The sequence below is a fragment of the Onychostoma macrolepis genome, chromosome 06 (assembly GCF_012432095.1).
Source record: "Onychostoma macrolepis isolate SWU-2019 chromosome 06, ASM1243209v1, whole genome shotgun sequence".
Classification (NCBI taxonomy): Eukaryota; Metazoa; Chordata; class Actinopteri; order Cypriniformes; family Cyprinidae; genus Onychostoma; species Onychostoma macrolepis.
In genome coordinates, this window is record NC_081160.1 from 6019107 (window position 1) to 6045497 (window position 26391).

At 35.6% G+C, this 26391-nt stretch overlaps 1 protein-coding gene across 4 annotated transcripts; it reads right to left on the reverse strand.

The window, feature by feature from the left end:
• Positions 1 to 814: 814 nt before the first annotated feature.
• On the reverse strand, positions 815 to 26391 carry bin1b (bridging integrator 1b). 4 transcript variants are annotated; one of them, XM_058778670.1, is made up of 18 exons: positions 25966 to 26391; positions 16833 to 16913; positions 16644 to 16698; positions 15411 to 15505; positions 13947 to 14042; positions 12523 to 12630; positions 12190 to 12282; positions 11133 to 11218; positions 10013 to 10088; positions 9845 to 9900; positions 9682 to 9714; positions 9063 to 9126; positions 8082 to 8210; positions 6041 to 6064; positions 4614 to 4976; positions 4328 to 4393; positions 3881 to 3982; positions 815 to 3794 (listed from the first exon to the last, which is right to left on the reverse strand). In XM_058778670.1, exons 1-18 carry the CDS (start codon positions 26044 to 26046, stop codon positions 3693 to 3695), a joined length of 1710 nt encoding a protein of 569 aa, XP_058634653.1. In that variant the 5' UTR covers positions 26047 to 26391; the 3' UTR covers positions 815 to 3692. The 4 variants fall into 4 exon arrangements, with proteins under 4 accessions (XP_058634653.1, XP_058634649.1, XP_058634650.1 ...); XM_058778666.1 differs by lacking the exons at positions 4614 to 4976; positions 6041 to 6064; XM_058778667.1 differs by lacking the exons at positions 4614 to 4976; positions 6041 to 6064; positions 9682 to 9714.

Consider the following 26391-nt stretch of genomic DNA (forward strand, 5'->3'; position numbering starts at 1 on the left):
AACCTTTGACACACACTGGGATCAAACCTTTAACTCTAAAGGCCTGTTCACAGCTAATGATAACTATATAAGCATCCATGCCAAAAGACAATAACATTATGTTTATTCTAAATGCTTAAAAGTTGAATGGATCTTCATTGGTTCTCATTGTTTTCAATTAGCTGGAAAAAAATCACTCTGAAAGTGATTCCAGTGATATTGAATGTCTGTGTTATTATACTTGTAATGTGGACTCTATTCTCTTGGTGGTTATATTTAGCATTCTTGAAAAGTGTCATGTAAATGGCCTGCACTGTTTTTGATACGGCATGTTTTTTTTTACCCTAGTGTTTTAGCAATTGGTGCATTTATTCAGTTCCACTTAAAGTATATAACAGCCAAACCTACTTCTCTAAAAGCTCTTTCTCTTTGTTTCTGTCTCTAGGTAAGTGGTACAAACTGTCCCCAACTCACCCGAAGCACTTGCTATGTCATATCTGTACACTAATTAAGTCTAAACTATTGTTAACCGGCTGGGTGGCCATGGAGCCCAGGAACAAACATTTCTCATCTGTTCCCAGACTGTTCCCATGACAATAAATGCACATGAAACATGTAATCAAGTCAGACTGGTGAGGCTGGAGCTTTGTTTAAATTGTTAGTAGCTGTTATAACCTGTGTTATGCATTCTGAAGTTCATAGACTTACATTTCTGTAAGCCAATGAATAAGGTTATTAAAGTGTTGTCAGTTTACTACTATTTTGGTTGGTAATATCACATATATCCCATAACAAACATGGATTTATGATGTGAAATGAACAAGAGGACACTATATAAGTTCAGTATGATTTTAATTTTAATATGCTTTTTGAAGGCTTCTTGACAGGGTGTTTCTTACAGAAAACTGCATGTTAAGACAGAACATCCTAAGCTACCAAAATGCTGCAGGACATTTTCCCTTTATGATGAAATGTATATATAGTTCATGTGAAACATCTCTGTTTTAAATATCAGAACCTTCACCATTCAGGAGTCGTTTTCAACATTCACACATTTTTCATTCACGTGAATAGACTAGACACGTGCAGCTGTTTGCTCAAAGGCCTGACAGATCTTTCAATATTCAAAACTGATTCAAATATAGAGCTTACCAGGTAAGAAAATTACAGCTCTGATATGTAAACAGGTCAGAGAGAGATATTATATAAACTCTAGATTTACACAGTACACACTGACAATGCCAGAGTCAACAATACATAAGAGTTCACAAAATAGCAGCTAATTTACTCTACTTGGGAGATTCTACACTGTTTTGGCAAAAGCAGATTCCCTGTGTATTTGATAACGGATTAAGCATTAAAACAGGGGCCCGATTTTCAACCAATCCATTTTAACCAGGTGCTAAATGTGCTGAATACTGACTATAAGTCATTACCATTTCTCAACAATGCAATGTCATTATTTATCTTGATTTAATTAACATAGAAACAGAGATTAACATAGAAAACTGAATTTTAAAAACAGACGTTAGTGTACATATTACTATTGAAAATGGCAGTGGTAATTCATCAAATGACAGAGAAGCGTGTTATAACCAGATGCGGGTGCAGATGAGCACAATTTTGCTGTACTGTACTGTAAATCTTGCTCAGTTCGTTCAATGTTGTATCAGTGCATCACAGGCTACATTTTCCCAGATCAATATGAAAATCAAAAAATCTATATTTTTGACATGATTTTCTATTTTAAATATTAGCAAGATCATGAAAACGAGATGCGTCTGATCTTCTCCAGTTCTGTAAGAATAAAGCTTTTGTACACCCTTCTAAAAGGAACTATAAAATATTCATGCAACCATGACAAATGTTTAAATTGTTTAAAGATTTTAAAATACATTGCAAAATGCATTTCAAGCAAACAGTTGTTCATACAGTACAACACAGTGGTTTGTCCCATTGTATAATTTTCATAATCTTTGGTGGCATATACCTGAAGACCTTTATAACAGAACAAAGAAAAACATAAATATCATGAAGTTGTTGGATCATAAAAGCATTGAGATGAACCCCTCACATGCAGTGCAGTGCTGGAAACCCTATCTAGGGAACAACATGATAAACTATTGTAAGGGTTGAAGGGGCTCTACATGTACAGGAGACTCTAGAGACAATAAAACCAGCAAAAGAGTCTGTTGTCCCTGATTTTAAAGTCAACAAGAAATGGAGTTTGCACTTCCCACTTTTTTCCCGAAATATGGCATATTTCTGAATAAAACAGAATATACTATATACTGGACTTCAGGACTTGATTGGTTTGGGAAATACTGTGACATCAGCAGGCTATGCAGGAAGCCAACCTTTTTCCCCACCATCGATATTTTACCTTTAGTACAAATAGTGTATACATCTATTTACACTTTGTGTGAAGAGCATCTGTCACTCTTTGCACTTGTATACAAGATGCTATTTGTTTCTATTTATACTTGGTGGAAACAGTATCTAACACTTTTTTTTTTTTTTTTTTTACAGTATGTGGAACAAGCACTGAAGAATTGTGCACAGTAATTTCATGCTGACTTTAAGAAAAAGAGTAAAAGATTTCACTGAAATACATTGATTGATGTGTGTAATATTCAGTTTAGAGCAAAAAATCTGATGCTTTATATCTTCCCAAAATGGCCCAGTGACAAAAACCAATCAAATCGGCCCCAGTTTTCATCCCTATTAGGGATTTTTTAATTGTGTCCATGGCCACGTTCACACTGTAAAGCTTCAGGAGTGACAACCCATTCAAATATGTGACTGAATCCCCTAAATGATCAATTCATGTGTGTACTGAGCAGAACTGAAATTGCAAAGCTGAAACTGCGACGACTGACACCATGGTAATCATAACGTTCTGGAGTCTTGCGTGTTTGGTATCCGCTATTTTTAATACTACAGCAACCAAATACTCATTACATTCAACAATTTTAACAAAATCACTGTTGACAGAGGCGTTGTTTATTTTTGAAAGTCTGCTTCACGGAGCATGTTCTTGCAGTGTTGCCATGTCCATTTATCAGCGTATTTGGGCTTATGGTTTCGCTCATAAAGCGATCCAGTTTATGTAGGCAGGTGCAAGTTGCAATATTTTGTCTTATTTCCAATATAAATCATTTAGATTTATTTAGGTTTATTTTTTGCTGCTTCTTGTTTGTGTTTTTTTTCTAGCAAGACCTGGCAACATATGTAAGTCAAGGCTTGTATCTCCTTCCCTGTGACTTTATTGCACTGTGCATAAAGCAGAGCGACATATCTAGTTTAAATACATCATTAACATAGTTCTTCTCTTCGGTTGTATACAAACTGCGAAAAAGTTTTGTGAATGCGGTTGTCACTCCCGTAAATTACATAAATGTGTGTACGGATCAGGATTAGGCTTTAAAGGATGAACTGACAAGCGAGTTTGGCTGCAGTGTGTACGTGGCCCATATTACTTCATGAAGTTGTGTAAAGCATGCTGCTGCAAATATCTATTGCCTTTTACTGTTTATTCTTATACACCAGTTCTACAAGTGACCACAGTATATAGAGATTAGGGCTTTTTTAATTTTTTTTTTTTTTGCTTGAGAAGCCCTTATTTTTGAAGATGTTTTATAAAAAATGTTATCACAGTAAAGTGGTGAGAAAACGAAGTATAAGAACAGGTGATTCTGAGAGGGCTGTTCCGCTCACAGTTTCTGGGTGAAGTTTTCAGGGAAGACTCCTTTAACGAGGAGGTTTTTATTCTGAAGCCAGTGTGACTCTTTTACGCCCATTAACCAGCCTTCATCCTGCGCACACAAACAAAAGACAACGAGTCATTGTCTGATTGTATGTGAGTGTGTATGCATGTATAAACATGGGTGCCATGACTGACCTGTTCATCTGGGTTGGCAAAGGGAAGCACAAGCACAATGTCACCAGCCTTCAGATCAAGTTCATCGCTGTCTGTTGCTCCATAGTCATGCACCACTTTCACCTACCAAAAATCATATAAGTAAATTCTCTCTCTCTCTATTATATATATATATATATATATAGCGCTGCTTGAAAGTTTGTGAACCCTTTAGAATTTTCTATATTTCTGCATAAATATGACCCAAAACATCATCAGATATACATGCACATAAATATATCTTATGTAAATACAAACTTTTATTTTTGGAAGTGATTAATTACAATGAATCAATTTGACATTATATATAAAGGTTGCATTTATTTGATCAAAAAACAGTAAAATACAGTAATATTGTGCAATATAATAATATAATATAAATACTACCATTGTAAACCTATGGGATCTTGGGTTTTCAGTGCATCTCACCTTATAGATAACAGATGGAGGAAGCTCTGCATCTGATGAGCCATTTGTCACTGTTGGCGCTTCATTCTAAATACAAAGAATAAAGAGAAACACCTTAATTACACCCGAGCAACTCAACAGAATAAAACAAACTTGCTATATATAGAAATGTACACAAAAACGGGCATTTAACATGACCACAGTGGAAACCTGCCACACCCACAGAACAACATGATCTACTTCTGATACATCCTAACTCTATGACATTACACCACAATACAACCAAAATTATTCTTGTTCCTCTTACACTTTGAAGCTCCTCCCACTGAGGCGGCTCTGACTCCGCCTCCCAAGCCTGAGCCTCACCACTGCCCCAGTTTGTATCTGTGTCTTGCTTTTGCCCTACCTGGGAACCTTCCTCGCCCCAGTGCTCCGCGCCATCATCCTCCCAGTCTGGCTGCGCAGGCGCAGCTGTTTCACTGCCCCAGCCTGACTGCGCAGACACACTGTCCTGCTCATCCCAGCTGGGAGGTTCATAAGGCTGAACAGCAGGAGCGACCTGATCCTCACACTGAGGAGCCTCATTTGGCTGCTGGCCGTAAGGCTGGGCGGCAGCTTCGTCATCCGAGTCCCACTGCTGGGAGGGGTCTGCAGCTGGGGTCTGATCAGGCTGGGATGGGGAGGAAGGGTCGCCAGGATTGTTTGGATTTTGGGAGGTAAAATAAATGGCGGGAGAAAAGGCCAGGCAATATGGCAAAAGGCGCAAGTAATTTGCAAGAAAAAGGGAATAAATGAAGGAAAAGATGAAGAGATGTGAATTACTGTTTATTCTAAACTCCCAAAATGGTTATTTTAGTATTATTTGTAGTTTTTTAAATTAGCTCTTATTTTTAGACTTTCAATTTCAATTTTAGTTACATTTTTAGACATTTTGTTATGTCATTTTTATTCATTTTTGTTTATTTAATTTATTTAGGCTTCATTTATTTTGATTTCAGTTTTAGTTTTTACTTCACTTCCAGTTTTACCGTTTCAACTTAAACTTAGCAAAAATGAGAAATGTTGCCTTGCAACTAACTGAATATAAATTTAGGCTTTTCATCTAAATTTATATTTTATTTCAGCTTCATTTCTATTAACAAAAATGGTAATAACTTTAGCTTTATTTTCAGTTAGGGTTAAGGGTTATTACAATACATTATTTATTTTATTTCATTTAATTTTTTACAGTATAAATCTTGTAAGTCCAAATATATTCGCCGAAAAGCAAGTGAAATCTGTTATTATATAATTCACCAGATAGCAAGATTCACACACACAAACCTAAATAGAGGTGCATGTAAACCCCTGGGCAAAGCAAACTGTGCATAGTATTTTTTCTTGTCTATATTAAGATAAAACTATTTTTTTGTTGTTATTGTGTCTGTAATGGACGTCTGTTTTCAGCTCACAAATGAGCTGACTTGAGCTGAGCTTACCTGACAGAACATGAGACATACTATTGGATACAGCTTAACTTTTGCTAAACGTCTGTTTGTTTGCGTGTGGTTTTGTTTCAAATTTATCAATCCAAAGACTGTAGAAGAATTTCATCCAAAAGCCCCATCAAATGTTTTTTTCTGGCTCTTTGAGTGCAACCCGCTGCCATGATCAATCAGACCACAAGAATCACAAAGATTACGTCAAGAGCGATCTGATCCATCACAAGAGTGCCAGCACAGCACAAGGTCTTACCTCCCATGAATCCCATGAAGCCTCCTACCATGAGGCAGCACAAAATGAAAGAGTGAGATAAATGAGGGTCATAATAAGAGTGCAAAGTACGTCTATCACTATGACAATAGTAAGATGAGAGCTCTCATAAACCCCACTGACAGAAGCTTATGCTCATAATAGTGTTCAGAGCTTTTTATTACAGCAAACATGAGAGAAAAGCATTCGTTAAAGGTGAAGGGATCTAATAGTGGATACTGGAACGCCATGTACAGGAGTAAGAAAAAATAAAATACAGTAATATTCACAATGAACAAGCCCATACAGAATCTATAGACTGCATTTTTGCTGAGATTTTAGGGGGAAAACAATGGAATTCTGTGCAGTGAATATAATCGTGGTAAAATGTGTCAAACAGAGCTGAGAGTACTACAATACAATTTGTAAAATTATCCAAAATATTTGTTCATACACTACCATTGAAATGTTTGGGGGTTGTACGTTTTTGTACTCTTCTGCTCACCAAGGCTGCATATTTTTAATCAAAAATACAGTATAATTTAATATTTTGAATACTATTAATATTTTAAACTACTCTTTTCCATGTGAATATATTTTAAATGTAATTTATTTATTCCAGTGATGCAAAGCTGAATTTTCAGCATCATTACTCCAGTCTTCAGTGTCACATGATCCTTCAGAAATCACTCTAATATGCTGCTCAAGAAACATTCCTCATTATTATCAATGTTGAAAACAGTTGTCCTGCATAATATTTTTTTGGAAACTGTGACGTTTTTCAGGAATCTATGAACAGACATTTCTGTTCAATTTCAAATAAATTGTATTGACCCCAAACTTTTAAATTGTAGTGTATGTTTTATTTATTTATTTTTTCTCTGTCCCTGGACCTTGTTTTGGGAACTAGTAGGAAGCAAGTTAACATGCATCACACGCGAGCAGTTAATGTGTTACATGCTAAACCAAAGTGGCATTTCAGTTCCCTAAAACTCAAAGGGAAACATTCAGAAATTTCATTCTACTTCAAAACTCAAGAGGCCAAGCTGTTGCATGCATCTTAGATGGCAGCATGTGCTGAATTCAGAACTGCATATATACTAGCATACTACTCTTACTACTTTTACCATATATGTGACCCTGGATGACAAAACCAGTCTTAAGTGTCAATTTATACATCATCTGACAGCTGAATAAATAAGCTTTCCAATGATGTATGATTTATTAGGATCAGACAATATTTGGCTGAGATACAACTATTTGAATATCTGGGATCTGAGGGTGCAAAAAAATCAAAATATTGAGCAAAACGCCTTTAAAGTTGTCCAAATGAAGTTCTTAGCAATGCATATTACTAACCAAAAATGAAGTTTTGATACATTTACGGTAAGAAATTTACAAAATATCTTCATGGAACATGATCTTTACTTAATTTCCTAATGATTTTTGTCATAAAAGAAAAATCGATAATTTTGACCCATACAATGTATATTTGGCTGTTGCTACAAATATACCCCAGCGACTTAAGACTGGTTTTGTGGTCCAGGGTCACATATTTCTATATCAGAAATAGTAAGAGTAGTATGTGGTTCCAAATTCAGCAATGGTTTTGCTTGACTGTGAACCCTGATTTTTACCCATTGCCATCCTGACCCTTCCTGTCCTCTGACCCACAGCTGGTGGGCTGAAGCAGCGCTGATTGCTTGCCAAGCATCCATATCTAAATCCAGCAGACTACACACTACTGGACCATTACACTGCAGTGCACAGCACAAAACACCAGCTTTACTACAGCAGTGACAGTATTTAGTGGATTCACTGGTTTGCAGAAACAGAAGATGGTAATGCTGACAAACTCAAAAGCCATTAATACTTCAGTTGAGAGTTAATAATAAGATGACAACAGTCACTTTTAGGGTGAAAATAGAGGATGAATGTGCTAATTAAGGATGGACATGATATATAAATGAAATGGAGATGAAGCCAGGAAGAGACTGGCGAGAGTGCTTAGATGAGCAGGGGAGGGAATCATTTGACCTCTGACCTGTGGCTGGGTTGAAATGTTAATGTCAGGCACCACTGCATCTTCAAGCAGGTTAATGATGTTGTCCTGTTTCACCTCCTGAGATGAAGCCGGCCTGGGCGGCCGTGACACTGGCGGTCCTTCTCTGGACTGCCACACCAACACACACATGCAGATACACACAAGCAGGAGGAAAATACATAACACACTGACAGTTAAAACACCAAATCCGAACCGCTTATGGTTAGTTTTTTTAAATCTGTGTAACATGCTTTAAGTTTTCTTAAACACACTCATGTTTACCTAATTATCTACAAATCACTCTATTGTAAGACAGTGTTGCTATTCTTAACTAAAACTACTACAAATAATATAATATAATAATATGAAAAACGTAACTAAAAAATAAATAAATGAAAGCTAAATAATTATTTGAATATTAATAAATTCTATAATAGTTTATAAAAATAAATAGCTCAAATAAAAAAAAGCTGAAATAAAATAATGGATATCAGCTGAATAAACTAAATTTTTTATAAATGTCTTGACAATGAAACAAATATGTTTGAGCTCTTGAACTAAAGCTAAAACAGAATCAAAAATAAATGAAAGCTAAACAGAACTATTAAAAAGACTGAAAATGACAAAATTCCTAAAACCTAAACTAAAATTAAAAAAACTGACATTTAAAAATATGAATAAATATTATAATAGTATATAAATAATACTAGAACAACACTGTTGTAAGGTTAATTATAAATACTGGTGTAACACTGCCACTTAAAGAAAACTTTTATCATATCAAAGTGTTCACATGGTTATGTCCAGTTTTTCATGAGAAAAAAAAAAATCAACATTCTCTTCTATCAGGAGATCCATCACTTATTTAAAAATGTATTTAAACCCCATTGCTTTTTATTTTATTTCTGCTTCTTTAGTTTCATTCATACTGTAAGACATAAACAAACAAAGCACATAAAAACATCAGCTCTCTCACAGTACCTTTGCTGGTGATTTAGGGGCGTCTGACCCGGACTCTGAGAGGTTGTGATTGGCTGCTTCTTCACTGCATGAAAAACACACACTGATAAATAAATACTACACTTGGCATTACACAGTCATGAGTGTCCTGACTGAAACAGATCACTAGGTGGCAGCAGAGATCAGTGTTAATACTGCAGGCAGATTGGTTTAAATCACTACCATGCACAATTACTGCATTTCAAAGACATTCCAGACATGCAGTTATATTTTTTTTGTGTGTCAGCATGTACACACAGCAAGCAGTAATTTTCCATAGCAAAAAAGTGATTTTTTAATATTTTAGCTGTAATTTGCACCAAAAATTTTTGGTTTGTTTTATTTTACAAATGGAGGAAAAACATACACTTCTCAAGTGAAAACAAAACTTCTTCAGAAGAAGGCCTGAGAGCCAAAACATTGGTCTTTCTTCCATGTAAAAAATAAAACAGCTGAATTTCTGAAGTCATTAAAAAGATTTACACACCAAAACAAGATATTATATGAGATGAGAGAGCATGGTTTAAAGAATCTTGTTGAAGTGCATCTTTAATGCAATAAATGTTGCATAAACACACACATAAAACATGGGAGCTGTTACCTCTTCCCAGTGCTTGCTGTCGTGACACCTTTTCTGTGGGTTATTTGGGGGAGCGTTATTTTAATTTCCAAGGAAAACAAGAACTCACACATCTGTGTGCTAAACTACAGGAAACCAGAAGTGTCTATACAGACAGGAAATATCCCCGGATAAAAGCACTCACTTGGCTAGACGCTGCTCATCCAGTTTGGTCATAATATCAGTCAGATTCTGGTTCAGCTGTGTGTGAGAGAGTGCAACATAACGAACAACATATAACACAACATATTCCTTAACTAACAACAACAATCTCATTTATCTCTTGTTAATAAGACTCTTATTATTGGCTCACTTTGCCCATGTCCCTGTGAAAGTTTTTCTCCAGGCCGGCAACGCTCTGGAATGTGTTAACATAGATGCCAACACGACTGCAGAGAGAAAAAGCGACAAGTCAAAATCAGTTCATTTAAAGTAAAAAAAAAGTTTTAGTTTACCAAAAATGTATATTCTGTTATGTACTTGTCATGATGTTATTCAAATCTGTTTCAAATGCTGCAGTTTTTTCTGTGGAACACAAAAGAAGAATATTTGCACAGTTTTTCATATACAGTTCATTATGATCTCTTAAGCTCAATAAACGAAGTCTTAAACCATACAGGTCAACAGTTTAGGGTCAACAAGACACTATTTATTGAAAAAATAAGTTTTCTTTTAATTAGCAAGAATGCATTAAATAAAAAAGTGACAGTAAAGACTTTAATAATGTAAAAAAAAATATATATATATTATTTGATAGAATTCTTTTAGATGATATATATATATATATATACACAGTATATATACATACATCAAAGAATCTTGAAAAAATGTATCATGGTTTCCACAAAAATATTTAGTCATTTAGCAACTTACAAATAAATTTTCTACAAATTAATTATTTTGATAATAATAAGAAAATATAACAATGATTTCTAAAGGACCATGTGACTCTGAAAACTGAAGTAATCATGCTGAAAATTCAGCTTAAAATTACATTTTAAAATATACTAAAAACGAAAATAGTTCATTCAAATTGTAAAAATATTTCACAATATTACATTTTTTTTTAATACTTTTTAATCAAATAAAGGTAGCTTTGTGTGAGGAACAGAAATTTAGGGCAAAAATTTAGGGTAAGTCTTCCTCTCTGTTGTAGATATTGTATGGCTTTTATATTGCATTTTTGTCCTTTTCACAGCTTGTCAGAGGTGATAACTTCGAATTGTTATTATATGGAAAAGAGATGTTGTGAAAATGCTACAAAATTATCCTTTTGTGTTCCACAGAAAAAAAATTAACAGCAGCAAATAAGGTTTAGAACAATGTGATGGTTATTCATTTTTAAGTGAACTACTCCTTTAAGAAGACAGAAAGAGGGTTAGGAATAAGAGCGATAAACAGAGATCATGGCAGGATGAATAGCTGGTTATTACCTGTCCCACAGGGTGGGAAGTTCCTCCTGGAGATCATAATTGATCTCCTCAAAAACCTTCTGAGCTCTGCCCAACTCTTCCTCGGCCTAAACACACACAGACACATCAACACACACGGTCATTAGGCTAAACACACTATAATTTATGAAAATACATATACAAAGAATTACGCATTCAACTCTGCATGAATAGACTGTGGACGAATGTATAACTCAAAACAATCAACTCTACAGAATGTTTCTCCATACAATGAAAACAAATAGTTAGTCAGGGGCTATCAAGCTCCAAAAAAAGACCAAACAGCTCCAAAAATACCATAAAAGCACTTCACATGACTTGTGTGCTATAGCCAAAGTCCTTTAAATAATGACACTGTTGTCATCGAGTTGCTTTTTGTATGTATAGGTGAATTGTAGGTGAGTAAAATACATAAAGAATTTCAATAATTTTTTTGGCGAACTATAATACTGTTTAAAAGTTTAGGGTCATTGTTTTATTTAGCAAAGATTCATTAAATGGATTAAAAGTGAAAGTAAAGACTGCAAAATAAATGCTATTGTTTTAAACTTTCTATTCATCAAAGAATCCTGAAACAAAAATCACAGTTTCCACAAAACCAGAAAAACGGTTTTCAACACTAACAATAGTAAGAGATGTTTCTTAAGCAGCAAGGCAGCATTAGAATGATTTCTGAAGGATCATGTGACACTGAAGACTGGAGTAATGATGCATCACAAGAATAAAATGTAAAATATATTCAAACAGAAAATGGTTATTTAAAATTGTAATAATAGTTCACAATATTACTCAGTATTAAATAAATGCAGCTTTGGTGAGCATTAGAGACTTATTTCAAAATCATTAAAAATCTTACTGACCCCAAACTTTTGGACAGGATTCTTTTAAACAAACGTAATTTTCATGTCATACATACAAAAGCATGAAGTAAATACACCTGAGAAACACAGATGCTGCATGAGGAAGCCACGCTGTGAGTGGGTGGGTGGAGTTATGCAGATTAAGGGAGGGTTTACAGGCTGAGTGACAGATGAGTCACCTGGTTTCTCGAGAGGTTAGTTTGAGCGATTTGATGTGCTGTGATTATTCCCTGAGCCCAACCGGGAGCAGCCTTCTCCACCAGAGCCAGAGGCTAGACGTGCAGCAAAGAGACAGCGTGACAGAGAGAACAGCGACAAACACACTCAAGTGCTGATGTTAGCTCACACAAATCTCATCAAGCAAATGCACACATACACTCACTCAAGCATATAGACTGACTGCAATACGCATTGTTATAGCAATAAGTTGGTTAGTTAACAAGGTTTAAGGACAAAAAGCCAGACTGTACAGTATCAGCATAAATGAACAAGCTGGAACGAGCATCCGGTACCTTGGCAATTTTGGCCTCGTCCTTTTTCTTGCTTTTCTGTATAGAGGCAAAATGATGTCTGGCACTGTCAAAATCTACCAGCTTCCTTTCGCGCTTAGCGATGCGAGCCTGCAGAGGGAGTCAGAGAGTCACAAGTTCATCTAACACAGCAGTAACTAACTACTGTAAAGAGGCTAGGGCTGTAAATGTTTGCCAGGGTGTTGTTATAAAGTTGTAAGTGTTGCTAGATGATTCTTGCTATGTGATGCAACAAATTCTGGCGTCTAGATGTAGCCGGAACCCTACTTCAGTGTAAAGCCCTATTCGGTCAGTAATTGCTTCTCTTAGGAACGTCTGTAAAAATAAATCTGCATGGCACATCTGTGATAAAAGTCATGCATTCGTATGGCGATTTATGCCATGATGTTACAAATGAGCTGCTCACATCGTCAGTCACATGATTATCAGCTATAAACAAAATGTCTGTTATTGCTTGGATTGCTCATATTTAATTTAACGACAGGAAAATAATATCTGCATTTATTATTTTATTATTTACAGTCAAAAATTTGTATAATCAATGCATTTTAGATTAAATGGCTTTCTGTCTTGCATTTTATCTCTCAAACTGATGTTATTTAAAAAATGTGGAAATGAGCAAAAATAAGTTAAAGCAAACTCTTATTTACATAAGGTAAACATTTGACCAAACTACTTGTTTGACCTGTAAAATGATTAGTTGTGCAAGCCCTAATTTATACACTGTAAAAAATTATGATCAGTAAGGCATGACAACTTTTATGTTTACATTACTTTAACTCATCAAAGTAATTTGAGCAATTTTAGTTTTTAGTTTTTAAAGTGATTTTTTTTAAGCCAGTTTAATATCATTTAAGTTGAAATGACTTGTATAACCAAGATGATTGCTCTTAAGGATTTAAGGCAGCAACTGCGCTGAAGTTAAAATAGTTGTTTTTTTTCAGTGTATACATTTATTGCATACCATAATAATGAGCCATTTCAAAATTATACACGATTTTGTTCTCTTTTTTTTTCTTAACAGCTCCACAATTCAATGTAGTGGAACTGTGACGAAATACAATCCTTGTAAACATTTTCCAGCATTTCAGTAATAAAAGTGTCCATATTTAAAATGCGTGCACATTAGCACGAAGCACAACCATTACTGTACGGTGCTTGGCAGCGGTCAAAAGACATTTAAAAAAACACTTTTCGATTGTAAACTCAGAGATGTGGATTCACACAGCAATTAAATTACCACACAACCTTGGTGTTTGTCAAAAAACAGTAGGTAATTTAGCTGGGAATTTTTATGCGGTCGAAAAAAAACAGACATTCTGAATTTGGACAGCAATAAAATCACTGACTAGTTCCTGTAAATGTTGAAATGCTTACATGCACCACTTATTAAAGCAAAAACAAACCTTTATGTCTGGAAATTGAGCCAAATACGTGTCCATGGAAATGAGGGCATTGTCCACAAGCTTCTGGTGGAAATCTTGCCACAGGAGGTCAGTGTCCTGTAAAACAAATGTGATCAGACACGTACAGCAAGACACATACTCTCACGCTATCTCTCTCTCTCACACACACTGACAAACCACTGATGACAAAAGTCTAAATATACAGTATGTGTACAGAACTATTCTAAAATAAAGTTCACTGCAGTAGCACTACTCTAGCATCACCAGCACCAGCTCTAGACTAGACAAGTCATGTTTACCTCCAGATTATTATCCATTTCTTTCTCTATCATCTCCTTTACTCACAGAAGGATGGGTGAGTGGAAGAAATCAAAGAAATGTAGAAAATAGAATCAATTTGCAGATTAATAAGTCAACAGAGATCTAAACATCAGTGTGGACAGCAGCAATCCTTCACTTTATACAGTCTTCAAGGAACAGTTCACCCAAAAATGGAAATTCGCTTTTTTTGGGTGAATTTACTCACCTTCAGGTCATCCAAGATGTAGATGAATTTGTTTCTTTATCGAAAAAGATTTGGAGAAATGTTCACCATTGCAGTGAATGGGTGCCGTCAGAATGAGAGTCCAAACAGCTGATAAAAACAATAATCCACACTTTTGTTGTTTTTATCAGCTGTTTGAACTCTCATTCTGAAGAAACTCATCTACATCTTAGACGGACAGAGGTTGACTACATTTTTAGAAAATTTTGGGGATTTAGAATTAAAATATATACTTTTAAAAATGTTTTTGAAATCTCTTATGTTCACCAAGGCTGATTTATCTGATCAAAAATAACAGTAAAAACAGTAATATCGTGAAATATTTTTAGAATTTTAAATTCTAAACTGTTTTATATTTTAATACATTTAAAAATGTAATTCATTCTTGAGATACAAAGCTGAATTTTCAGCATCACATGATCCTTCAGAAATCATTCTAATATGCTGATTCGCTGCTAAATAATTATTTTATTTTTATCAGTGTTTTGCTGCTTGATACATTTGTGAAAACTGTGATAATTATTTTCTCTCCAAAAAATAAATAAATAACTAAAATTACTGGCCCTGACCTTTTGAATGGTATGTGTATATTCAAATGCTGGAAGATTTTGGCAGCCTAGCACATCTCAGAAAAGTATGAGACTTGAATTCAATCTTAAATTGAATCTAGTCTTCTGTGATCATTAACATTTTCCTCTGGTTTGTGACATTACTGAGATCTCTTCTGAAACTCTACAAGCGACACATTTGAGGTTACTGTGGCCCTTTTGCCTGAAGTATGTAAGAATCAAGATACCTAAGAAGAAACAACTGACATATTAAAGAGATTTTACTTTCCTATGAGATTTTTCACACTGAAAACATTAATGTCACACAATCCAGACAAAGTGTTTTGCTCTGCCAGTGACATCCTTACACACCTCTGCGATGGAGTCCACCTCCTCTTTGCCAAACCACTCGGGGTCGTACATTTCTGCCAGACAGTCATGCAGACGCTTCGAACACTCGTGCATGGCTGCGGAAACAAAAACGGGTCAGCTAAGAGACAGTCATTGACACAGATGACTGCTCAGTCACTCAACCCAACACACATCTTTCAGAGAAGTGATAACTGTTGTGGGCACAGGGGAGGAAGCTGAGGCGATGGGGTTGTGCTTTAGGGCAGCACACTAGAGTCTGCTGTAAAAGGAAGAAGGCTGTCTGCTTACTTTGCATTTCTTTAATGTACTACCACTCATCAGTGGTTAAAGTGGTAGTTCATCCATAAATGAAAATGCTGCCTTAAAGATTTGGAATATAGTGTACCGACTGCTTTTATGGTGCTTTTTGTCATTTTTGGAGCTTGACAGACCTAGTCCTCCCCCCAAAAAAACTGCACTAACATTTTGTCAAACTTGAGTAATTGATGACTGAACGAGGGTAAGTAAATGATGACAGTGTTTAATTTTTAGGTGAACTATCCCTTTAAGAGCAAAATAGTGTGGCCAGACCTGAAAACACTTACCACATGTTTACAACCTAGAAAGAATTTGTGACTCCCTTATCTCTGTTACACATGGAGGCAGGTACAGCTATAGATGCAGGACTGAGTATGTTCATTCACAATCTTCTGTTTTGCATTTACAGAAGCTTGTGTATTTTATCTGAGAGAAGGCTGCATTTGAATACAAAGGAGCATGATAGAGTGATTGCACATTTGCTTCTACTTTTGCCTTATGATCATACTGAACTGATGCTTTTTAATTTTTTGGACATGATTGTGTTTGCTTTTTCTTTCAAATTTACTAGATAAGCTTTCTCTAAATAATGTCATATGTCACTACAAAGGCATTAAAAGCATATCTCACCCCACCCCCACCAAAAAAAGAAAACTATGTCATCATTTACTCGCCTTCGAGTCATGTAAAAAAATGTTATGACTTTTTTTCTTCTATGGAACATAAAAAATATATTTTGAATAATGTCAGTGTTTTTGTTCACACAGTGAAAGTCAGTGGTTACCAAAATATATTTCTTTTGGGTTCCACGGTAGAATGAAAGTCATACAGGTTTGGAACAACATGAGGGTGAGTAAATGATAATTGAATGTTAATTAAACTCTCGTTGATCTCGTTTATTAAAATATATACACAGACACACAATTAGAGTCTTACTGTTCACTGCCGTCATATATGCCTTCAAGTCTTTCTGCAATTTGGTGCCATCAGCCTGCAGATATAGATCAGAGAGAAGAAACCATCACTAGATATTTAAGAACTATGAAGAGGGTCAGAGGTCAAATGTCAAGGCAAGAAGTATATTAAGGAGGGGGTCAGAGAGGGTGAAGGTTTAAGGCCTCTTACCAGCTGCTTGTTGAATTTGGCCACTTCCTCCTCAAATGCTGTGTCCTTTGTTTCATCCGCCTTTCCCAACTTCTGCAACACCTATCAGAGAGCAACACAAAACAGCCAACATCATACATACACATACAAACACAACTTCTGCTTCACTGGTTTAAAGGCCAGCCTTAGTGTTTGTGGGGACCAAGGCGAGAATTTACAAATATCATAATCTAACCATACCAAACGTAACAAGTGGTTTTTCTTTGTAAATGAAAGCGCAAAAAAAAAAATCACATTCTACATAACTTGGATTAATGTAAAGAAACAACAAATGAAGAATTAAGTATAAAGGTGAGTAAAAAGTATGATGTATTTGTGAAAAGACTGGTTTAGTTGCATCATGCCCCTCAAATAAACTAATTAATATTGAACTTATCACACTGTACCACGTTAGAACTGTGTGAAAACCATAAACTGCCTACAGTCAATGTGTCCTAAATGGATGTGACGTGACAAAAGCGACAAGCAAAGAAAGTTATCTGTACCATGAATTTCTGTCAAACTAATGAACTTGTTTATGTGATTAACAGTATTAATAATAAATCAAATTATTTATTATTATTATTATACATTGGTGTCAGGTTTAACCGCATCATGTAAAAAGCGCAGTCTTAAGAGTGTAGATGTGTATGTTTGTCTTAAAAAGGTGGCAAGAAACATGGTCTTAGATCCCCGGCCACCACAAACGGTGCTTTCAGTATCGGTTCCATGTTCCTCTTCCCCATGAAGAACGCTGACATACAGTAACTGTTCATAAAAAATGAAACTTATTCAAGGAGGCTTGCAATGAGTTCCCGAGAGTGTGTCATTTACTGAACTTTACTTTCTTGCCACGCACACATACAAACACCAGCCAAAAGTTCAAAGAACAATGTCCTTTTATTCCATTGGATGTTTCCATTATACAAGACATAACTATTTCCTAGCAGATTTAATTATGCACATTTCCTTTAGTTCAGATCGCCCTGCTTCCTGTCCAACATGTATGAGGTAGTGCTTGAATCCGGTTCTATTTATTCAGAGGTCATTTCCTTTTCCTTTTGCTCCCCCATATCAACCCCTAGCGGCATATTAAACATGCCATGCCATTTGTGACCCAAAGAGATTGGTCTCCGTCAGCCTGTTATGCACATCCTATGACGCCAACTTCATAATAATGTCAAAAGATTAATCACAAGAATAAAAACAAAGTGATTTAAAAATTGATTTAAAAAGAATTTAAAACATTTAAGAATAGAAAATGATTATACATAGTGCAATCAGTTCGGACGTAGCACAGTGCTCATTCAACAAATGCACAGCTAAACAGATGAGTTTTGAGTCTGGATTTAAATGTGGCTAATGTTTTAGCACATCTGATCTCTTCTGGAAGCTGGTTCCAACTGCGGGCAGCATAATAGCTAAAAGCGGACTCCCCTTGTTTTGTGTTGAAAGGATGAAGTTTCTCACATTTTTCTATTTTGAAATGCTTTCTAAAAAGTTGAATATGCAAAGACAACTATAAGTAAGCCATCTGAATCCTAATATAAAAAAAAAAAACAGTTTGGGATGGGACTGCAACTAATGGAAGATGGAATTTTCACTTCTCTACTACTAAAAACTACCTAGTTTCAATAAATTGCTACACATAACAGGAAACTTGGTGCATTCTGTTCATTTTTGTAACAAATTTCAGATATAACTAAAAAGAAAAATACAGTAAGTTCCAGAGAAGTCCCTGGTCTAGTAGATCAAATGAATTCAATAAAGCTGGAGGGGAAATCACAGTAACCTCTAATCTCCCGCTGGCTTTCTCTTGGCCTATATTAATAAAGGCCGTGTCAGCTGTGCTCTTCTTGAAGAATGTATGAATGTATATTACTGTGCAGGGAGTGTTTGAAAGCTGATCCTGAATGCACTGTAGCAGGACCCCTCCCTCGAACCCCCTGACATCTTAAAATACAGCAGCCTGGATCTGTGTCATGATGACCTGTGCTCCCTGTGCAGTAGAGCAGATCTGGGATGAAGGCATTCTCTCTGACTCAGAGGTCTTCCAGGAACACTGGATATGACTGTACTCACTGATATCTAGAGAGCAGGTGGTTTGGTGAACGGTTTGATAAAATAATACAGAATTTATAAGATAGAAGATAATTTATTTCACTCACTACTTACTCAAAATTCACTTTAAATTTTCTGAAATTATCCACTAATAAGAGCAATAAAATGAGCAGTAAATTTTGTTAATACTGAGTTTTGTTTATGAGTCAAGCAGACATGGTTATTGGTCAATTTAAAAAAAAGATTTAATTAATCAGGCTGGCTAGTATATCAGTTATTTGGTCTGTATCTTTTTGTCTTGAAAGCTAATGGGAATACGCTACTATTTGAAAATTGGGGGTTGATAACATTTTTTTATGTTTTTGAAAGTTTTTTATACTCACCAAGGCCCTATTTATTTGATCAAAAATACATTAAAAAGTGATATTGTGAAATACTAATACAATTTACATTTACATTTAGATTTAGTCATTTAACAGACGCTTTCATTCAAATGAGGACAATGGAAGCAATCAAAATCAACAAAAGAGCAATGATGTGCAAGTGCTATAACAAGTCTCAGTTAGCTTAACACGGTACACAAAGGGTTTTTTTTTCAATTATAAAATAAATAAAAATAAAACAGATAGAATAGAAAAAGAATAGAGCAAGCTAGTGTTAGAGGCCTTTTTTGCTTTTTGTTAATTGTATAATACACTGTAAAAAAAAAAAAAAGAAAAGTTGAGCCAACTTAAAATTAAGGCAACCAGATTCAGCAGATTTTTGAGTTTGCTCAACTTATTTTTGTGGGAGATTCTCAAATTTTTGTTGTATAAACTTCAAAAATCTGCTGAAACTGGTTGCCTTCAAATTTTAAGTTGACTGAACTTTTTTTTTTTTTTTTTTACAGTGTAGAGCAGGCATCCTCAAATCTGGCCCACTCCTGCAGAGTTAGCTGTACCGCTAATCAAACGCACCTCAGCATGCTAATCAGAGTCTTCAAGATCATTAGAAAATCACAGGTAGGTGAGTTTGATCAGGGTTGGAGCTAAACTCTGCAGCAGATTGGCCCTCCAGGGAAAGATTTGAGGAACCCTGGTGTAGAGAGTCAAATAAAGATGGAAGAGATGTGTTTTTAGCCGATTCTTGAAGATGGCTAAGGACTCAGCTACTCGGATTGAGTTGGGCAGGTCATTCCACCAGGAGAGAACAGTTCATTTAAAAGTCCATGAAAGTTATTTTGTCCCTCTTTGGGATATTTTGGAATTTAAAATATTCTGTTTTAATATTCTATAAAATTCTATATTAATATTGTAAAATAGGCTATAATTTATTCCTGTGATGCAAAGCTGAATTGTCAAATGATCCTTCAGAAATGCTGATTTGCAGCTCAAAAACATTTCTTATTATTATCAATGTTGAAAATAGTTGTGCTGTTTAATATTTTTGTGAGCAAACCATTTTTTTCCCAGGATACTTTGATAAATACAATGTCATAAGAACGGAATTTATACACCACAACCACAAAACCAGTCATAAGGGTCCATTTTTGAAACTGAAATTTATACAATAAATAAGCTTTCCATTGATGCATAGTTTGTTAGGATCAGACAATATTTGGCTGAGATACAACTATTTGAAAATCTGGAATCTGAGGGTGCAAAAAAATCTAAATATTGAGAAAATTGCCTTTAAATTTGACCGAATAAAGTTCTTAGCAATGCATATTACTAATCAAAAATTAAGTTTTGATATATTTACGGTAGGAAATTTACAAAATATCTTCACGGAACATGATCTTTACTTAATATCCTAATGATTTTTGGCATAAAAAAAATCGATAATTTTGACCCATACAATATTGCTGGCTATTGCTACAAATATACCCATGTGACTTACGACTGATTTTGTGCTCCAGGGTCACAAATGTCTTTGCTGCCACTCTTTTGATAAATTAAATGCAATCTTACTGAATAAAAATATTAATTTTGAACTTGCGATGAGTCGTTAGTGAATGATTTGAATCATGTTTTTTATTTTTTTTAATCTGTTTTCTTTCCAAAATCAAAACACGGGTGCTGATAATAATGGATGTTATGCAGCTAATTATACAAAAAATAAGCTCAGTTTATACAAGTTGTGTTGTGTGCAACTTCACCCGAACGCAGCACTGAAGGGAAGATCGCATCATTCTGCCAACTTCACTGTTGAATATCATGCAACTAAATGAACTAATTTATTCTTTTGAGAGAAGGAAAAATATTTATTTTCAATATCCAAATTCCTTGAGCACATCCACGTGCATTCTTTGATCATACTGCGCATTAGGAAATCATTATAATGCAGCCAAAGATAAATTATGAGAAACATAAACGTCCAAAGTCCAGAGTTTTTAATTCATTTGTCATGTAATAGACGCAAAATGAAAATTGTTGATTGATGACCCATCACAAGCGCAAACGGTTTTTAAAAGCACCACAAGTTATACATTCTTTAGGAAGTTCTATTCCGAGAGCACTTAATACGTTTATAACCATAAACAAAGGCATTTCCAATGAAAAATACAAAAATATCCTGACTTTCTCAACTTTTGTTCAGTTACACTTCTGCTCTAGCTTCTGTACTCTTCTGATTTACAATCGAAACTAAGTATTGGAGTACTGCTAATTTTATCATCCTGTATGTTTCCTCATTTGGAAGCTGCCTTGCATAATGTGTCCGTGTCCTAAAAATTGCTTAAATTACAATCTGTTCATATGGCTTTAGAAGACTAATATAGTGCACAAGTCATATGAACTGCTTTTTTGTCCTTTTTGGAATCTCTGGACACTATATACTTCAATTGTATATGAGCAGCAGGAACGTTTTTCAAGTTGTCTCCTTTTGTGTTTCACAGAAGAAAAGTAATCCGGGTTTTGAATGACATGAGTAAATGATGACAAAGTTTTCATTTACAGGAGAACTATTTGTGAATCAGCATGTTTAATTTATACAGCTCTGATCAGACCAGCGCCAACCATTTGTCCGGCAGCTGAGAGATTCCTCCTAAGTGTGTGTGAGCGAAACATTCGAGCAAATTGATACACTTATCCATACACCCTTAAAATCTGACACCAATTGCAAATTCATTCTCTCTTTCCTCTACAACAGCATAGACTTCTATTGATTTCTGTACTGTAAAAGAAAGATTTTTAGCTTCAGAATGCCCTGAGAGGTTTTGTCAGAGCTATATTTCTGGGACAAATCTATCTAAAGTAAACACACACACACACACACACACACACACACTCATAGGAGTGACAAGCGGATGGGCTTAATTAGTGTGTCTGTGGAGTCTTAACTAACAGGTTAAAGGAGCTTACAATGAGAGAGAGGTTTAGCAGTAGCCTGTATGTGCTTGTGCAAATTTATGACCGCATTCTCTCAAGTACAATCCAAATGTCACTTCATCTGTGTTTTATAAAGGCCCCTGGACTTTACTTCTGGTCGATGTGTGCTGGTGTTCAGTTACAGCCCCAAAAATACCCCAGACCACAGCCGCTGGCATTCACACACACCACGGTCTGTTCGCACAAGGGGTTTCTGGGGATTAGCTCACAGCTAAAGCCTGTCTGCTATTCATAGCCCAATCCACACACTGCTCTGTTGCTCTATGAGGAAGGACAGGTGTGTGGGTGGAGTGCGGAAGAGGGGTGTGGCTCATGCTTGAGCTTTTGATTGACAGGTCGCCTGTCCAATCAGAGCAGAGGTCAGGGGAAGGCTGAGGACACTTCCTTTGGGTTTCTAATCTGAGAAAAGGAGGTGGCTGTAACTTTGCACCCATCTCTTGTCCTCCAGGGTCATTATGCGACTGGACACTTCTGGAATGTTTCTACAAAAAAAAAAAAGGATGGGTGACTCAAGAATAACCTGCCTTGATGTTCCAAATTAGTGACAAACATCATCTAATGACAGACAGGTGGATGTGGGAGAAGCGAAGAGTGAGAAAAGATAGAGGAGAGTGCAGAGATGTGGGCCATTTGTCACTAGAGGATCATGATTAACTCTCCTCTACCTGGCTGAGTTTCAGAGGGGAAGAGGAGACCGCGACTTTACCTCAACGCAATCACGCTGATGGCCAGCGTATCGCTTAGAAGGAGTGTATACACACACACACACACACACACACACACACACACAAATACACACATACAGATACTTTTAGAGTGACTCCAGCTTTTCACACTCTAAAGAGGCAGAGACAGCTGAGGTCTTGAGCCACCATGAAGAACACTAAATGCAACTAAAACAAGTGCTGACAAATAATATGTAGGCCCATTGTAAATCTTGCAGACAAAAGCAATCTGTCCAAAAACGTATTAAATGGATCGTTCATGCAAAGATTAAAATTCTGTCATAATTAAAGCAACATAACAAACAGTAGTCACTATACTCCAAGTCTTCTGAAGCTAGATACTAGCTAACTCCTCATGGTGAACAGAGAAAAATTTAAGTTGTAATGGCAGGTTCGACAAAGTAGCTAGACAGCCGGCATGAACATTCAGCAAAATCTATTCTGTGTTCTACCAAAGAAAGAAAGTCAGATAAATTGGGAATGACGAGAAGAGTTAATGATGACTGTTCATTTTTGGGTTAACTATTCCTTAAAGTCAGGTCACTCAGATTTATAAAACGTCTTTTAAACTTTCTATACTTTTTCTCACGTTTTACTCAAAAAATATTAAGCAGCTTAACTGTTTTCAACGTTGATTATAATAAGAAATGATTTTTGAGCATCACATCAGAATATTAGAATGATTTCTGAAAGATCATGTGACACTGAAGACATCATCTTTGCATCACAGGAATAAATTACATTTTAAAACATATTCACATACATTACTTTCAATTGTAATAATACTTCACAGTGTTACTGTTTTAACTGTATTTTGACCAGAATAACATTAAAAAATGCTGGAAGTGTATTCCAGCTACAAATAAGTCTACCTGCACAAAGTTTATTTTAAGTAGGTTTTCCGCAAATAAAGCGCAGTGTCTGTTGAAGGATGCCACTTTTTTGTTTCTCCATGACAACAAGGGATAATTTCATACTTTACTGACTGTTACAGATACTGTTTCTTAAATGCAGCACTTGATGATGATGTTGAAAATGATGAGAAACCTCACACACAAAGCAACTGAAAATAGGCACTATGAGTCTAGCATGCAGGACAGAAAAGCCCCTACTACAGGAAGAGGAACACGAACACAAACACAGAAGCAAACAATGATCCTAAATAACCTCTTAACTCTCCTTGTAAACACCTATATGATTACAAAGTAATGAGCCTGCTTGATTTATAGGGACAGGAAACGATCAAACTATCTTTCCTAGAAATCTCCTATCCAAGATGACTAAGCCTCTTATGAAATACTAAAAGTGTGAAACAATATTTAGCATGAAACAAAAATGACCAGTATTCTAAAAGACTAAAATGTATTGATTTCTGATGTTTCTGTACTGATTCTAGTGCTAGTTAAGATTATTAACTCATTGAAACAGTGTGCAAGTGTCAGACCCCTAAAATAAACCTAGAGACTGGCTGAATTGATCTAGTTCCTATATATAACCCTGGTCTTACATCCTAAAATTACTCAAATCAAAAGCGTGCCACTTTTGCACAGTGCTTGCAACTTCACTCTGGTGTCCAGCTGTGTGCTCTGGGAGGCCAGCGGTCATTTGGAGCGTTTAGCGTGGAAATGACACTTCCTGTGAACCTCCTGCTTTCTGCTGGGGGTTTGTTTTTGTTGATGCACCACTCATACCCTGAGACTTAAACTGTGCCACAACATCGCCATTTCAAAACTGCTCTGTATGTTCCAGAGAGCCAGGGATTCATTTTGTAGTGGACATATGTTGTTTGTGAATATCTCTGATTCCATTCTGTTTTAAGTCCTAGTGTAATTCTGGGCTTTTCTGTGATACAAAATGTTGCAGGAGAGAGCGAAACTAGTTGGGGCATGAGGATGTTGTTGTAAGGGTTGAGTAATTATAAAGTGAGACAAATGCTGGTCTCTAGCAGTGGGTTTTATGAATCCAAACACCTTAAACAAGTGAACCCCACAAAAAAAAAAAAATTAAATAAATTTTTAAAAAATACACTGCCACACATTCAGACAAGAGCCAACTATATAATGAGGGTAGATTATAGACAACATTTTTCGTAATAGTTCAGCAAGGAGCAAGTTGTCACGTGTGTAATTTTATAATTATTTATAATTTTGTCTGTTTTATGAATTGTTTCAGAATAATTTTACACTGTAAAAAGCGCTAAGTTGACTTAACTTAAAAAAAAAAATCGAGGAAACCCGTTGCCTTAAAATTGAAGTAAATGATCAAGTGAATTGTCAAGTTCACTTAACTTCTTTTTTTATTATTATTATTTCATATTTTAAAAAAGGTGTTCTCAAATCAGTGTTAACAGCAGCTCCCTAATGTGACAACTTACCCCATATGACAATTGAACTGTATTTTTAAATGTTTATTTATTTATTTATTTTTACTTGGGAAATGACAGTCAAAATGACATTTATTTATTATTTATTTATTGTACTCAAGTCTTTAAAGTAGCCGATGTGCTGCGACTTTCAAAATAAATTTAACTTAACCTGGCAAATATTACAAAAGAGTACAAAAGTGTGACAAATAGGCCCCAGTCTCCATATAGTATAGCATAATATAATATAATATAATATAATATAATGAATGGTTGATTCAATGGCAAGAAAAACTCAAATGTCAAAATAGCTTTGGTCACTAACAGCTGCTCTTCAATGCACTTCATCTCAAATGACTCCATCAGTTTCAAACATAACTTTAACAGGTACTGCTCTTGGAGTGAGAAATAAAACCATCTTTTCAACGCATGGGAGCATGAAAAACACATGAGCGAGCAAGTGTTTCAGTGCTGTTCAGTCTCTTCTAATAGCAAACACAGTGTCAGCACCTATTGTACACGCAGTTGAATGTACAAACTAAATAACAACAAGAAAATACATAACTGTTGCATATACAAAGAGATGTAAGCACACATACCTTCTCTTGTGCTCGGGTTATCCTCTTCTGTACATTACTGGCCAGTTTCCCGGCGTTGACTCCTTTCCCTACCTCTGCCATGTTTGAGCTTCAAGTTTCCAAAGTGAATTAATAAATAAATAAACCGTTATGAATGAAGTAAAGCGCAGAGAGCCTGGCAGGAGATACAGAAGAACAGTAATGTATGGGGAAATACTGTCGGACCAACAGGAGGTCGGTGGGTAAACCTTCTTAAAGACACAGTGCGCGAGTTCAGAGTCCTAAATGTGGACACGAAAAGTTATTATTAAACTAAACTCCTTCCAAACTACGCGATCAAAAAGTTTAAACTTAAAACTGTCAAATAATTTATGGTCTAACGGGTTCCGTTATTCGCCTCTGGTGACAAGCGACTGGAAAACAAGAGAGAGAGAGCGAGAGAGCGCG

Bases quoted from the DNA above. Each gene is read 5' to 3' on its own strand.
- bin1b (XM_058778670.1), bottom strand. From the start codon at position 26,046: ATGGCAGAGGTAGGGAAAGGAGTCAACGCCGGGAAACTGGCCAGTAAT. The intron at 16,699-16,832 runs GTAAGAGGCCTT...CTATATCTGCAG, and splicing joins CCAAATTCAACAAGCAGCTG to GCTGATGGCACCAAATTGCA. The intron at 3,795-3,880 runs GTCAGTCATGGC...TTGTGTGCGCAG, and splicing joins TTGCCAACCCAGATGAACAG to GATGAAGGCTGGTTAATGGG.